The following is a 14,792-nucleotide window of genomic DNA, read 5'->3' as shown; positions in this document are numbered from 1 at the left end:
GGAAATTCCAATCTCTGCTCTGCCATGGTGAGCTCACAACCAGCTGTGTTGACTGGGAGAAAGCCCTGTCTGGATATGGGCAGACCCCAGAAGCCCCTTCACGGGCCCCTCCGCAGCTTCCTACATATTGTGTGATGGGCTGTACCTCCTTCTCTTGCCTGAAGTGAAACATCATCATCAGACTTTAAACTCCACAATCAGCAACTTGGACTGGTTTTTTGCTTCCACTGTGTCCTCAGCACTCAGCAGAAAGTTTGCATGTAATTGACACTCAATAAGTATCTGATAAATGGGTGCTTGACTGGTTCATCAATTAATTAAAAATGAACAAATTACTTCCTCCCTGTCTGGCTTCTGTGGAGTGGGTCCTAGAACCAGAAACTGCCAGGTGAGCAACAAAAGCCATAGTACTACATCAAAAAAAAAAGACTGCTCAGACCTTACCTCATCTTTCTGCGCACATTAGACCCCTAAACTCAGGAACAAGGACCCAAGAGATCATGACCCACCAAATGTCTTTCAACAAAAGACTGTCTCCCTGGTTGTTTCCTTTCAAAGAATAAGCCTCTCGGGGCTGATAAGAGAATGGCACCAGATGCTGAAAACACGGGCCCCGAGTGGCAGAGGAGCGCCAGAGCCTCCTCTAAAGGGGCCTGTTGGATCGCTGCCTTTGAACAAATCTGAGTGTGTCTTTCGATAGCGTGAGCACCAACCACCCCCAAGGACCTCTTTCCTTTATTGCTGCAGCAATGAAGCAGCCACATGGCTGTTGCAGATAAGGTGGCCCGAGTGCATCGTGCATGCCAAGTAGGCTTCCTGGTAAACAGCACTGAGAGGAACTGCAGACCCACCATGTCCCGGCTTCTCTGCCTTGTACTGCCCTTCCTCTGTACGTGGCTCCCAGGTAAACAGGTGCAATTTCCCTCTCTTTCTCATTTCTCATTTCCTACCCCTTTTTCTTTTCCAGATGGCTCCTGCAAGACTGAAATTATACAATCTTCCAACATAACTGCCATAATTGGGACAGATGTGGAGTTTCCATGCCAATGCAATATTCCTGATAAAAATTTTGAGTCTGTGTACTGGTATCTGCAAAGAGCTGACCAAAGATTCACCTATATCGGCCATACCTCTCAAGGCACCGTGGAATTGGAACATTACCAGTTGTTTGTGAACAGAAAGTTGTTGTCCAGTACCTTAACCATTAAGCATGTGCAGCCTAGAGACAAAGCCATTTACTACTGTGCTGTTCGGCACCATGATACATACTGTGTATCACATGGAACAAAAACCGTAAGCCTCAGGCAAACTCAACACCAGAAATTCAGAGGGTCATCCAACAAGACAGAAGGTGTTCAGAGTCATCTTGAACCTCCCCCGTTCATTCCTCAATTCATTCACTCAAAACTAAGGGGACCTTATGTCTTACAAATGGATATAGTAGGTGCTATGGGGATACAAAGATATAAAACAATAATTTCTCAAATAATGAAATGTATTCAGCAAGTGGCGCCTCCTCACTTTTATCTTGCTAAGCCATGAAAAGTGAAAATTAAATACTGTTGAATTACTTGAGCCTTTGACCTGACACAAAAAGGCACAGTCCCTAACACCCAGAAAGACAAATGAACAGACACACATACAAACTGAAAGCCAACAATCAACAACTTAATCACCGATCCTTGAAAACTTATCAACATTTCTAAAAACCTGAAAAAAAATTATATATATAATGTATATATATACACACACACATCCAGGAAATTATATAGATGATAGATTGGTAGATAGATGATAGATAGATAGATAGATAGATATAGAGTCGACAGTATAGTATGAATGACTGAAGCAGACTTGAAATCCAGACTTCTTAAATTTTGAATCCCAAATCTTCCACTTACTGACTTACTAGCTATATGACCTTGGGCAAGTTACTCTATGCCTTGCTTTCCTCGTTTAGGAAATAATGGTAATAGAGGCACTGGCCGGCTCAGTTTATAAAGCATGCGACTCTTGATCTCAAGGTCATGCCCTCTATACCCTATGTTGGGCATAGAGATTACTTAATAAAAAAAAACTGCAAAAAACTTAAAATAATGATAATAATAATATCTACCTTAGAGAATTGTAGCATGAATTAAGTGAACTATTATATGTCCTGCACTTAGAGCTATGCTTGGCACATAGGAAGCACTCGGTAAGCACCAGTCACCCTTGTTGTTGATGGTGATGCTATCATGATGATAATTCCTCACCACGTCCCTACCACTGGGCTGGGCTGGAGCTTGAGGAGCTTCTTGATTAAAAAATAAGTCAATCTCTTAGGCAACTAAACATTCTTCCATATATTAGTATCCCATCTAGTAAGAACAAAATATCAATGAAAATAGAGAGAAATACAATTCAAAAGATCTTCAGGACCTTTTTCACTAGTTGCTGATAAATTATTAAAAGCATTCTTACATAGAAAAAATGAAACCAAAGGAAAGTAATTTCTGCTTGACCCTCATAAAATAAGCAAATATAGACTTTATGAGATATTAAAATACAACAGTACCCCCCCCCACTTATTAAATGGATAGTGGAATCACTTATAAAATTAAAGTTGTTTATAAGCATAATTATAAATAAGGAATTAGTTCCATCAACATCACAAGTGTACTACATGACTTCCCACCTCCAAGAACATGACAAATGAAGTCAAAGCACCCCTGACCTTATGACATCCTAAAAAACTATCAAGTGAAGATGATCCCAAGATTCCAAAAGTACATGGGCTCTACAAGGACACATCCATTTCTGCCTCTGCTTATTTAAGGAACCACCCAGGGAAACTCCTTGGTGTGACCCGCTGAGCTGAGAACTAGGAGTAAATAGAACTGTCTCCTCTATTTTCTCCTCTGAAGATGCACATCTCCTGCTGCCTCAGATACTGCATTTATTCATCAGTGGAAATCCTAATCCCCTGCTGTCTTGCTGGCTTTCTCATTTGCAGCCAACATATGGGCTCATCAGCACTGGTGCCCCCCAAGAGCAGCCCTTTAAGGGCTCAGAATCATACAAAATTGGAGGCTTTTCTTGGGATAAAGAACTGGAGGAAAACCCTTTGCCCCATTTGGCTTTGGGGATCAGATTTCAAAGTCTTAACCTTACTGGGATGGGCACAGCCCCAGAAAGTGTCTGGTGAGTGAGTAAGTCACTTTCCTCCTGGGCTTGCTTTTCTCCAGGGCACCTCGGGGTTATTGATGACACATCTCCAGAATTGCTGAATGTTAAATTGGAGAACGCGGGTTTTCTAAAGGACACTTACAACCCTAGTAACCCTGCTGTGTTCTCTGCCAGTGGAAAAACTATCCCATAATTCCAGGTCTCTGATTCTGCCATGCGAAGAGTACCGTGAGAGAAATAATCTTTCTTCCTTTACAAAACCTGCTACTACCAAAGTCAAAGGATAGTCTGGAAGAAAAACAAAGTCATTAGAAATTTATGTATGGACTGGAGAGTACTTCCCAAGGGCAGGTTTCTGGGTGGTGATCTGTCCCAACCACCTCATGGCCTAACTGGAAGCCCTCTAGTCTCCCCATGTGGTCCTTGAAGGACAGGCATAGAAGAAAAGGTGAGCAGGAAGGTTAACAAATGCTCATCAAGTGGTGCCTGAGTGGCTCAATTGGTTGAGCATCCAACTCTCAGTTTCAGCTCAGGTCATGATTTCATGCACTGTCAGTACAGAGCCTACTTGGGATTCTCTCTCTCTCCCTCTCTCTCTGCCTTTTCCCCACTTATACTGTCTCTGTCTCTCAAAATAAATAAGTACACTTAAAAAAAAATCGCTCATAAGTGTCAATAAGTCTCAGAGTATAGAATTGGCATGGTTCAGTTTTTATTCAAAAATATATATTGAGGTAGAGCACACTATACACACTGTATGTTAGCCAATTTGACAATCATTTATATTAAAATATAAATATATATACATTGAGTGTCTACTATGTGCCAGACACTATGCCAAGAGCCAAGTTTCAAGGCAAATGATATAAGCTCTCTGCCATTTTGGAGTTCACACTGTAGCAAGGGCTTACGGCCTAACAGAGGAACCAGACCAGACACACATGGGAGCAAGAGAAGTACTTGGTGGTAGCGATTACAGGAGGGTTCCAGGATCAAAGCATGGATTGGGATTAGGACCTTGAGATTTCAGGATGAGTTGGGAGATGGGAGCCAGGCAAACTTTTTAAAGGAATTGAGCTGAGACTAAATATGGAAAAGTTTACTTATTTACATCTCAAAGTCCCAAGTCAGTAACAGAAGCAGAATTACAACTTAGAAGAGTCCCAGCTTGCCTCTCCGCTGCTCTGCTTGGCAGCTGCTTCATTCAGTGCCACACAGCTGGGTAAGTGAGTCGCAGATGGAATAGTGGCAGCCAAAATCTTTTTAGAGACAAATGACACTGTGATTTTCCTTGACACCCATTGAAATTCCTCACTAATTTCCAAAAATATCTTATGTTTGCTTTAACACAACCAGTGGGGCTCAGACATTTCAGTGAAAACACATCAGAGAAACAAAGTAATCCCATCCGTCTGAGCATTCTGATCCCAAAGCAGCCAGACCAAGAACCACTTACTTACTGAAGGCCGTCCTGGGACCCCAGGCAGCTGAGGTCCTGGCCAAGGGACATAGAAATGGTATTTCCTCTCTTTTTACTCACCTCCATTCTTGTTCTTCAGTTGCTTGTCCAACCAGCTGGTGCCAGGGCAGAGAAACAAAAGAGCAAAGACGGCAACTGGAAACAGGGCAAACAGCTGATAACTGCCGTGCCTGAACAGAGATAAATCGTGGGCGCACACCAGAGTCTGACTTTGTTGTCACTAAAACTTTATGTGGGAAGTTTGAGGGTAATGAGTATGAGATAAAGCAAGCAAAGAGCTTTCCTTCACTAAATTTCTCTCTTTTTTCTCCCAAAGAACTCAAAGGGAGTGGGGAAAGAGTGGATGTGTTCTCAAATCAAAGGCAAAGTAGATTCCTGAAACTTCCAATTAGAGATAAAATCAGAAATTCTGGCACTCTCTCCCACTAATATTCCAGTGATCCTCTGGATAGATGTTTGATACTAAAGACCCAGAGTGGCAGCGGCCATCAAAGAGAAGGGCACTGAGCTGGAGTGTGTAGGACCCAGTGTGGGTTGATTTGATCTGACCCTGGGGTCTTTTTGCTTCTTCAAGTCTTCCTATTCTTTCTTCATCCCAGATGGACAAAAAAAGACTGTGTCTCTAGCCCCTATGGGCCTCCATCTTTAGTTGCCAGAGACTCCTTTGCCAAAGGGTGTAGAAGTTAGTGACATTGCCCATTCATCTCTGACACAGCTACATTCAGGTCATCATTCACCGGCCCAGAGTCCTACAGACAGCCTAACAGAGCTGGGCCAACACCTCCTTCCCTCAGCAGAACATTCTGTGCCACACCCAAAATGGCAAGTTCTGTATCTCCCTTGGTGATGATGGCTCAGGTAGGGAGCTATGACTAGGTCACTAACCCACCCACGGCAAAGCAAAAGAGATGTGGCAAAGAACCGACATCTAGTGGGCATTCCACTGTGTGCCAGGCACAGGGCTAAGTGCTACTTCACATGTGTTCTCTCATTTCAACCTCACAACATCCCTGCATGGTAACTACAATGACCCTATGTGCAGAAGAGGAAATCAAGACTTAGGGATGACACTTGCCCAGCTACTGCTAAATTGCAAAGGAAGATTCAAAACCCAGAGCCATTAGATCTGCACAGCCAGTGCCCCTTTTGCACATAGATGATGCGGGTAGTGATACCACCTAGACACCCAGGGGTGATACCAGAATGTTTGCTTCTACAATTACAAACAAGGTCTAGCCAGGTGGGAGATATCCTGCTGTTGCAGAGGGCCTGCCTCTCCCTACACCTACGAAAATATATAGAAGACCTGCTTCCCCAGGTTTTGGCCTGGGTTGCTGGCAAATCCTTTCCCAATCCCATCCTTCACTAGATGAGCAGCCCAGAATGCTCCTTGAGAGTCAGGAAACTCCAGACAGAAATCCTACTTAGACCGTTGAATCTCTGCTAAGCTCCTAATATTGACAAGCTCTGTGCTGGGCACTGAGAAATCGAATATAAATAAGATACAGTCACTGTTCTAATGAATCTTAAAGCCCAGTGCAGAAAACAAATTATCGGATAATTGTAATAGAGGTGATAAGCGCCATGACCCAACAAGCTCGGGGAACCCAGGGGATGCTTCCCTCGAGTTGGGGTGGGGGAAGGAAGAGGAAGTTCTGGTTTTTCCAGGAAGGAGAAGCTAGTGCAAAAACTGGTACTATAAAGACTATGATACATCTTTGAACCTGCAAGTATTTTTGTGCAGCTGAAATACTGAGTGCAAGTGGCCAAAAGTGAAACTGGAAGAAAAAAGCAGATCAGGAGATAATTATGGCCATAACATAGGATTTTCATACTTCCCTAAAGGCCAAGGGAAACTACTGAAGGAGTTTCAGCAGAGGTGTGACCTGATCTGAAGAAAAATCTGTATGATGGCTGCTTGGAGAACGGATGAAAATGGGGAGAGTCTGGAAGCAGGAAGAAGACATCTTGGAATAGTATAGCAACAGCCTGCAACAGGTGAAGAAGGCTCGGACGGAAGCAGAGGCAGCAGAGGCCAAAGGAAAAGGGACCGGCAAAGGAATGACAAGGAGGGAGAATAACCATGCCCTGCAGAATGCCCTCTCCCCTGGGAATGCCCTCCAGAGGCAGAGGCTGACAACACCCTACTCAACTCTTGCAGCTTTGTTCAGGGTGGAACCTTCTTCGTGTCCCAGGCAGAGACAGTTCCTTCCTCCCCACTCCTGGAGCACTTTGTGCCGACCTCTTCCATAGCACTTAACACTCCTTCGTAATTGCTCTATGTCTGCTTCCCCGCAAAGACTGAGTGTTTTGAAGACAGAAGCCACATCCTGTTCACCTCCTCTTCTCCCAAATGGCATCTGGCCTGCAACAGGTAATTCACCCGAGTTTGTTGGATAAACAGCCCAACCTGTGACCTTGTAGGGCTGTCACACCTCTCTGTGAGGAAGTGACTAACACCCAGATACCTTTATAACTGACAAAGCTTCTCCCAGGCAGGCAGTGGCTGATCAGGGAGAGCCAGGGAGCACCAGCATACTGAAGAGCCTCCCCCATGAAGCCATGCTGTGGACCTGTCCCCTCTTCTACCTCACCCTCTTCTGTGCAGGTAAGGACAAGCCACTGGGCCTTTCACTCTTAGGGAAATGTGCTGCAGGAATGATTTGCGGGGCAGGGGGTGGGGGGTAGGGGGAGCAGTCTTCGGGGAGGGCCATTGCTGAGCTTGGCTCCATCCCGTTGGAAAAGAGGGAGATCTCCATAGCCTCTCCACCTGGGCTTTCCCTTTCAGGGGTCTCATTGGATATCGTTTTGAAACCAGACACCGAAACCCTGACTGTTCTAGTTGGGGAGTCTGCCACCTTCCGATGCAGCATAACAGGAGGGGACTGGAAAAATTATCAAGTGAGCTGGTATAAGAAGAATGAAAATAACTCCCTGACTTTAGTATACAGACTAAGCAACAGTTCTAATGCCAATATAAGCAGTAATTTCAAAGGAAATATCGATGCTTTAAAGGGCCAATGTATACTTGACATTCAAAGAGCAACAATAAAAGACACTGGGACCTACTACTGTGCATCCGATATCCACGGTGCTACAGCCCTGCAAGCTGGTCTCCTCAGAACCCTTGCGTCAAACCAAGGGGGCAGGTCCAATGAGAAGACCACCTGTAGCTAAAATGTGCACCACACTGAGGTGAGACCACCTGATAATCTCAACAGTAACATCTGATAAGAGAGACAAGAGCTAAGTTGGGGCAAGGGCCTTATCTTTGTGGTTGGTTGAGAGGGGGCTTAGTTATCAGTCGAAGAGGGCAGAAAATTTCATTAGGGTTTATGCAAAGCGACCAAGGGGGCCCTGCACCTGACTCTCAGGGACTTCTGAGAAAAGGTTGAAAAAAAAAAAACAATCTTCAATGCTGAGAAGGTTTTCTTATTGTGGGGGCAGGCTGGGATGAACAGAATTTCTACTATCATGAGTGTTGTAGCTCATTCCAGAGTCTTTATTGTGAAAGCATTCGTGTGCATAAACTAGATAAAGCAAGGATGGTTTTCCATTACCATCCTAATCAAAATTTCCAAAGCTATTAGAGATAGCTTTAACTCTTACTCTGTGAAGAAGGATGAATAGAGTCATTTTCTGAAATGCTCCCTAACTATTTCAGATATTGAATGTTTTATATCATCCCTTAGTCACAGAGGAGTTCAGGGTGGGGGGGGGGCATGGGGATGGGTAGGGAGGGATAACACAATGTTAGTTGCTGAGCGAGATCTTGGAGACTAATATTTGTGGCAGTGTGGGATCTGTGAGTTGGTCATGGATCGAGTGAATAAAAAAAAAAAAAAATCCCAAGTCCCAAGTTGAAATGGATAAGCCAAAAGTGTCAGAGACTACAGGAAGCCAAGTCCTGGAGGAACCTACTGAGTAGACCAACAGGCCGGAGGACTTACAGATACAAACATTTAATAATCGTTTAGGGAGTGCTTTCACCCTGTTGGCTCTAGTAGCCAACTGTTTATTTTTCTGCTCAACTGACTAGTCTGGAATTCTCTCTCTACATTAAATTACAACCCAGGCATTATGATGCAAAGTAGACATTGAGTTTGTGAGAACAACAGCTCTCCTGATACCTTCTATTCAATATTCCTTCCAATGCACTATCATCTTCCTCACACATTTATTTATAGGGCGATTATTGTACTTATGATATTAGGATAGGTCATGGGAATAGAAATAGCTGTAAGTCAAGTTCTAGCCTAAGTTCTAGTTTCCTTAATGTGTCTACAATTTATTTTAAAGACAGCATTAGAATTACAATTAAAGATTACAGACGAATACAAAAATACAAGAAAGCACATACTATGTAACAATGAGTGCACTGGCTTCATATGCAGTGCTCTAGGAGCTCATGAAAGGACAATCACTATGAGCAAAGTTTCTTGGAATAGCTGAGGCTTGAAAGAGGCGGGACTTGGGTAAGTGGAAAGGAAGAGGAGGGATATTTCAAGGTGGGTGTACTAGTTATTTATTGTTACATAACAATTACCACAAAATTTAGAGGCTCAAACATTTATTATCTCATAGTTCCTGTAAGTCAAGAATCCAGGTGTGGCTTTGCAGGGTCCTTTGGCTCAGGGTCTCTCATCAGTCAAGGGATCAGCTGGGGCAACAGTCATTAAGCATTGACTGAAAAAGGATCCACTTCCAAACTCACTCAAGTGGATGTTTGTGATCCTTATGTGAGCATTTCTGTACAGATCCTCATAACATAGCAGCTTCCTTCCCTAGAGCAAGGACTTAGAAAGAAGGCTTCCAAGATTGAAGGCATCATCTTTTTGTACCCTAATCTTAGCAGTGACATCTCATTGCTCCTGCCATTTTTTATTCTGTAGAAGTGAGTCAATAAGTGCAGCTCACACTCAAGGGGAGGAGGTGATTACACAAGAATATGAACACCAGGGATTAGAGATCATTGGGGGCCATCTTAGAAGCTGCCTACCACAGGAGATTAACACAGTAGAACAGAGAAAGAGAGGGCTTCAAAAATCTGGTTGAGACCAACTTGTTTAGAGACCTCTGACTTACAAGGCTAAAGAGATTTGATTTGATTTTATAAGCCAGTATTTCTCAAACTTCACTGTGCATGCGAAGCACCTGGAGAGATTGTTCCTATTTACACTTTTGAGTCCCAGCTACAAAGATTATGTTTCAGTCTATCTGGGGGCAGGCCTGGGAACATGCATTTATAATAAGTGCCCAGGTGACTCTGATGCAAGTGGTTCAAGGACATGCTTTGAGAAACTCTGCTGTAAGCAACAAAACTATTAGTTTAGTACAGGGAAGATGTGGCCAGGTTCTCCTGCCCTCACTACAGAGAAATGGACATTAGATGTGGTCAAGGCATCTCTTGAACAATGGGTCTCAATTCCAACTGCATATTTTAATCACCTGGGGGAAGTTCTTTAAAAATACAAAGGTCTGGAACACATCTCCAGAGATTTTGATTGAAGTGGTGTGGGCATGGAACTCTGGTTTCCCAGGTAATTCAACCTCCATGCCTTGCCTTCTCCCCCCTCTCCAGTCTAAGACCTTGCTATTTCAAGTGTGGTCTCTGGCTAGACAGCATCAGCATCACTTGGAATGTTGCCAGAATGAAGAATCTCATGCACTGCCCTTGAACTAGTGAATCAAAATCTGCATCTTAATAAAATTCCCTGGGTAAGTTATATGCATATTAAAGTTCGAGAAGCACAAGTCCAGGGAAGCCATCACCACTGAAAAATTTCACAGAGGTGGAGAAATATAAATATGGTTTTCCCCAATGCCACCCAAAAAATCCGTATTTGTAAAAAGCTCCTGAGGGAGGCTGATGTGCAGCCAGGTGTGGGACTCACGACAAGCAATCAGTCATCCCCAAACCAGGTTACAGATTATTTGTGTTACCAATATAATAAATATTCTCTTTGAGTCATTGAGGTGCTACCGTGTCCTTGTATGTTCCTTGGAAGAAGGCTTTATATAAATTCCAGGTATGATCATTTCTCATTCATCCACAAGCAGATTAGGAAATGAATTAATATTTATTGAGTCAATGTACTTTTTACCACACCATGTGACCTTCATAGATTATCCACTGTAACCCAGAACCTTGTGCCACATAACTTCAATTCAAGATCAAGCCAGAAAAAAAGAACATGAATCATTAGTGTCTGATTAAGTCTGACTGGGAAGAAAAGGGATAAGAGTGAGAGCGTGTGTATCTAATTGTCCATTCCTCCTTCAGGACAGATGAGAATGTGAAGTTCTGATTCAGGTTGGGGTGAGGCAACTCAGAACCTAAGATGGGCATTGGGTGAGCATAAAAAACAGAGCCTGGAGCCAAGTAAGAAGAAAGCAAGCAGAGTGCCCAACAATGATCTGAGAGAGGCTGGGCACAAAACAGGGAAAAAGGAAACCACATGAATTAAAATTAGAGACCTAAAGAAATTCCCTGAGCTTACCAGAAGGTAATTGAGAAAGCCTTTCATATAGGGGCACCTGGGTGGCTCAGTTGATTAAGTGTCCTACTTCAGCTCAGGTCATGATCTCAGGGTTCATGAGTTCCAGCCCCGCATTGGGATCTGTGTTGACAATGCAGAGCCTGCTTCGGATTCTTTCTCTCTTCTCTCTCTGCTCCTTCCCCACTTGTGCTTTCTCTCTCTCTCTCTCTCTCAAAATAAATAAATAAACTTAAAAAAAAAAGAAAATCTTTTATATATTACCTGGAGCTCCAGACTGAGGTGGAGATAGGGCCACCAAAGGCCCTAGCATACTATAAACATGAACCAAGTGTTTCTGCAAAAATTCCAAAGCCAAATGAATGACAAGAATGTCAACTGATATTTCTATATTGTCCATGTTCTTCCCTACTGCACTGGTAAAGGCAATTGAGAGTTGACTAAAGTCATACTATTGTTGTCCGCATTATCCTGCTTTCTGTGACTCTTATCTATCATAAAAAGTGCTCACTTGAAAGAGTTCAGAGCAATGAAGAGATATCTCAGAGTGTGTCTGCCCAGGCTCTTTTAAAGATCTTTGAGTTCAACTGTCAGGGCACAGTAATAGGCATGCCACTTTCACCAAGCTCCCAAACAAAGGAGTCCTTAGGCATCCTCTGTCCCTAGAAATGGAAGATGTAATTGCTCACAGGTAGCAAAAAGGCAGTAGCTTGTGTCCATCCGGTAGCACAGTGCTATCAATTGGCTGAACTTACAAACAGGCCATCCAACATCATGGAACCATGGTATGGAGTAACTGGCAAGAGAAAACAAGGGAATTTCCTCTGTGTCAGAGGAGGCCACAGCCAGCCAAGGAAGAGAATGTGATTCCTACATTATATATTTTATTTTCTGAAGGGGTTACAACCTGGAAGAAATTACTCATTACAGCATCCTGCAAGTGCCCAGGGAACATCCAGATAGGGTCCAAGTAAGGAAATGGACTAAGGTAATCTAGGTTGTGACCTTCATTCTAAACAATTATGGCTTTAACCAGAAAATTAGAATCATTGAATTTGAAAGCCAAAAGGGATCTTAGAGGCCAAGCAAGAATCCTTCCATTAAATGTATATGTACATTAAATATCAATTGAATAAATGATCATCCAAACTCAATTAAAATATTTTCAGTGACAGTTCTTATTTTAAAAAATCACTTTTTTGGGCACCTGGGTGCCTCAGTCAGTGGAGTGTCCGACTCTTGATCTCAGGTCTTTATCTCAGGGTGATGAGTTCAAGTCCCATGTTGGGCATGGAGCCTACTTTAAAAAAAAAAAATCACTTCTTATACCAAATTGAGGTGTGCTTCCCTATAACTTTTTTTAAAATATAATTAACATACAATGTTATCTTAGTTTATGGTGTACAACATATTGATTTGACAACTCTATACATTATTCAGTGCTTGCCATGGTAAGTGTAGTCATCATCACAGAAGGGGGCTGAGTGGACAGATGGGAGAAATAAATAAAGGACATTAAAGGATACAAACTTCCAATTATAAAATAATTAAGTCACAGAGATCCTTCCTTATAACTTTATATGTTGGTATTTTTTGTGCATTCTGAAACAACATAGACTAAGTTCTACCTTTATATTTTCAAATATTTGAAGACAGCTATCATATCCAACCTCTCAAGCCCTCATTTCTCTATACCCAATACTCAGCCATTCATCATGACTGTCTCATAAGTTTTAAGGTCTTCAAGAGTAGATTCCAAGTTTAGTATATTTTTCTGTTCCACACAATTCTCAATATTGTAACTCTCATGTGGTGGGTAGTCAGTAAATATGAGTGAACGTATGATGTGCCCAGTGACTGTTCAATATGTTCATGTAAAAGTCTCAAACTCACTTTAACTCAACTCCAAGACTAAAATCAAGATCTTCCTTCCAAATATGGTCCTTTCCTGAGGTTGCCTATCTCAGTGAATAACACTGCCATCTCCAGTCCAGACACGTCTCTCCACCCTTTACTACCAACTCCTTGTCCAAACTTCCATTTTCTCCTTTGAATTATTTCGTCAGTCTGAATGAGCTAGCTGGTCTCTTGGATGTTCCAATATGTCATCCCCACAGCAGCCAGAGTAATTTCTTCAACATACAAATGTGATTATGTTATACCTCTGATTAAAAATCCTTCAATGACAGGGGCACCTAGGTGGCTCAGTCAGTTGAGCGTCTGACTTTGGCTCAGGTCATGATCTCATCGTTCATGAATTCGAGCCCCACATTGGGCTCGCTGCTGTCAGTGCAGAGCCTGCTTCAGATCCCCTGTACCTCCCTCTCTCTGCCACTCCCCCAGTCGAATTCTCTCTCTCTCAAAAATGAATAAATATTTTTAAAAAATTCTTCAATGACTTCCCATTGCTTACAGGTAAAAGACCAATCAAAATCCCCAAGCTGGCCTCTACAACCCTGCACAGTCTGACCCCTTCTCACCTACACTTCCAATACTTCTTACCCTCACTCTTCATTTTCCCTGCTCCTATCAAACAGATGACCTTTCAGCTGATGAAACGCACAGGTACCTCCCACCTTTGCACATTATATTACTCCATCCTTGGGGAACATTTCTCCTATCTCTTCATCACCTGTTTTACTCGTATTCATCTTTTGAATCAAAATTTGCACATCAATTCCTCAGAGATGTCTTGAAATCTCCCAACAAGTTCAGATTTGGGTGTGGGGGGGTTAAAATATGCTTTCATATATCAGTTTGTAATATTATTTCATTAATTTGATTAATGTCTATTTTTCTAGCTTGTAAGCTCTGAAAGATCAAGGACTATATCTGCTTTTGTTTATCGTTGAATCTGACAAATTGCAGAAATGTGTTTGTATGAATAAATGACTCTGAGATCTTAAGATTTTCCAGAGTTTGGTGCTAAGTTCCCAAGTCTCACCATATTTTCACTTTTCAGTGGTCTTAGAGACCCTAGAATTACTCTGAGCTAGAGTCCAGAGGTTCTCAGAGACCAAGGATTTCCACGCATTTGGGGGCACACAGAAAAAGTGAGAGGTCAGAGGATCCTGCATATTTTTGAGCCAGTTACCAAGAAGGGATTTGGGACAGGTAAGCAAAACCCACCCAGAAAGAGTGGCCAGCTAGGAGGAAATTAGAGGAGCCGATATGATTATTATTTTCTCAGTGACTCTTGACTTGGCTTATGATAAGCCCTTCTGGTGTTTTGGATTTTGTATGGATATTTTCAGTAGCTATATTATTAAAATACACAAGTCTATAATTATGGGCATGCATATCCTCATCCCTCAAATATGTACTGAGCACACACAATGTTCCTGGTTCTACGCCACATGCTGAGTTACAAAAACCACCAAAGCTCAATTCCTGTCCTCAAGGTGCTCTTTACAGTGGGAGAAACAGACATGAAAATAGAGACTTATTTACAGAGGAAGGAGCAAACATCTGTGAGAAGGTAAAGAAGAAAGTGATAGCCTAAAGCTGGGAAAGGCTTCTCAGAGGAGGTGATATGAGCTCATCACAGAAAAAAACACTTGCTTCCCTGAGGTAGCATATGCTTGGAGATTTTTTAAGATGACCCAGGAAGAAAAATGAGCATTCTCAACAGTTACACTTACACACAC

The 14,792-nt window shown here is 42.6% G+C and overlaps 1 long non-coding RNA gene and 2 gene segments (V, D, J or C); 2 read left to right on the top strand and 1 right to left on the bottom strand.

Moving 5' to 3' along the window:
• LOC125910333 (T cell receptor delta constant-like) overlaps window positions 1-14,792 on the top strand; it is a 168,017-nt gene that overhangs the window by 87,343 nt on the left and 65,882 nt on the right.
• Window positions 1-14,792, bottom strand: part of LOC125908834 (uncharacterized) — a 132,177-nt gene that overhangs the window by 81,972 nt on the left and 35,413 nt on the right. The window lies entirely within an intron of this gene.
• Window positions 7,105-8,148, top strand: LOC125908817 (T cell receptor delta variable 2-like). The segment is given in 2 exon segments: window positions 7,105-7,256; window positions 7,437-8,148. Coding segments are annotated over 2 exon segments (435 nt in total).

This window comes from Panthera uncia, assembly GCF_023721935.1.
Source record: "Panthera uncia isolate 11264 chromosome B3 unlocalized genomic scaffold, Puncia_PCG_1.0 HiC_scaffold_1, whole genome shotgun sequence".
Lineage (NCBI taxonomy): Eukaryota > Metazoa > Chordata > Mammalia > Carnivora > Felidae > Panthera > Panthera uncia.
The sequence above is the reverse complement of the archived record's forward strand: the minus strand, read 5'-3'. Positions and strand labels throughout refer to the sequence as shown.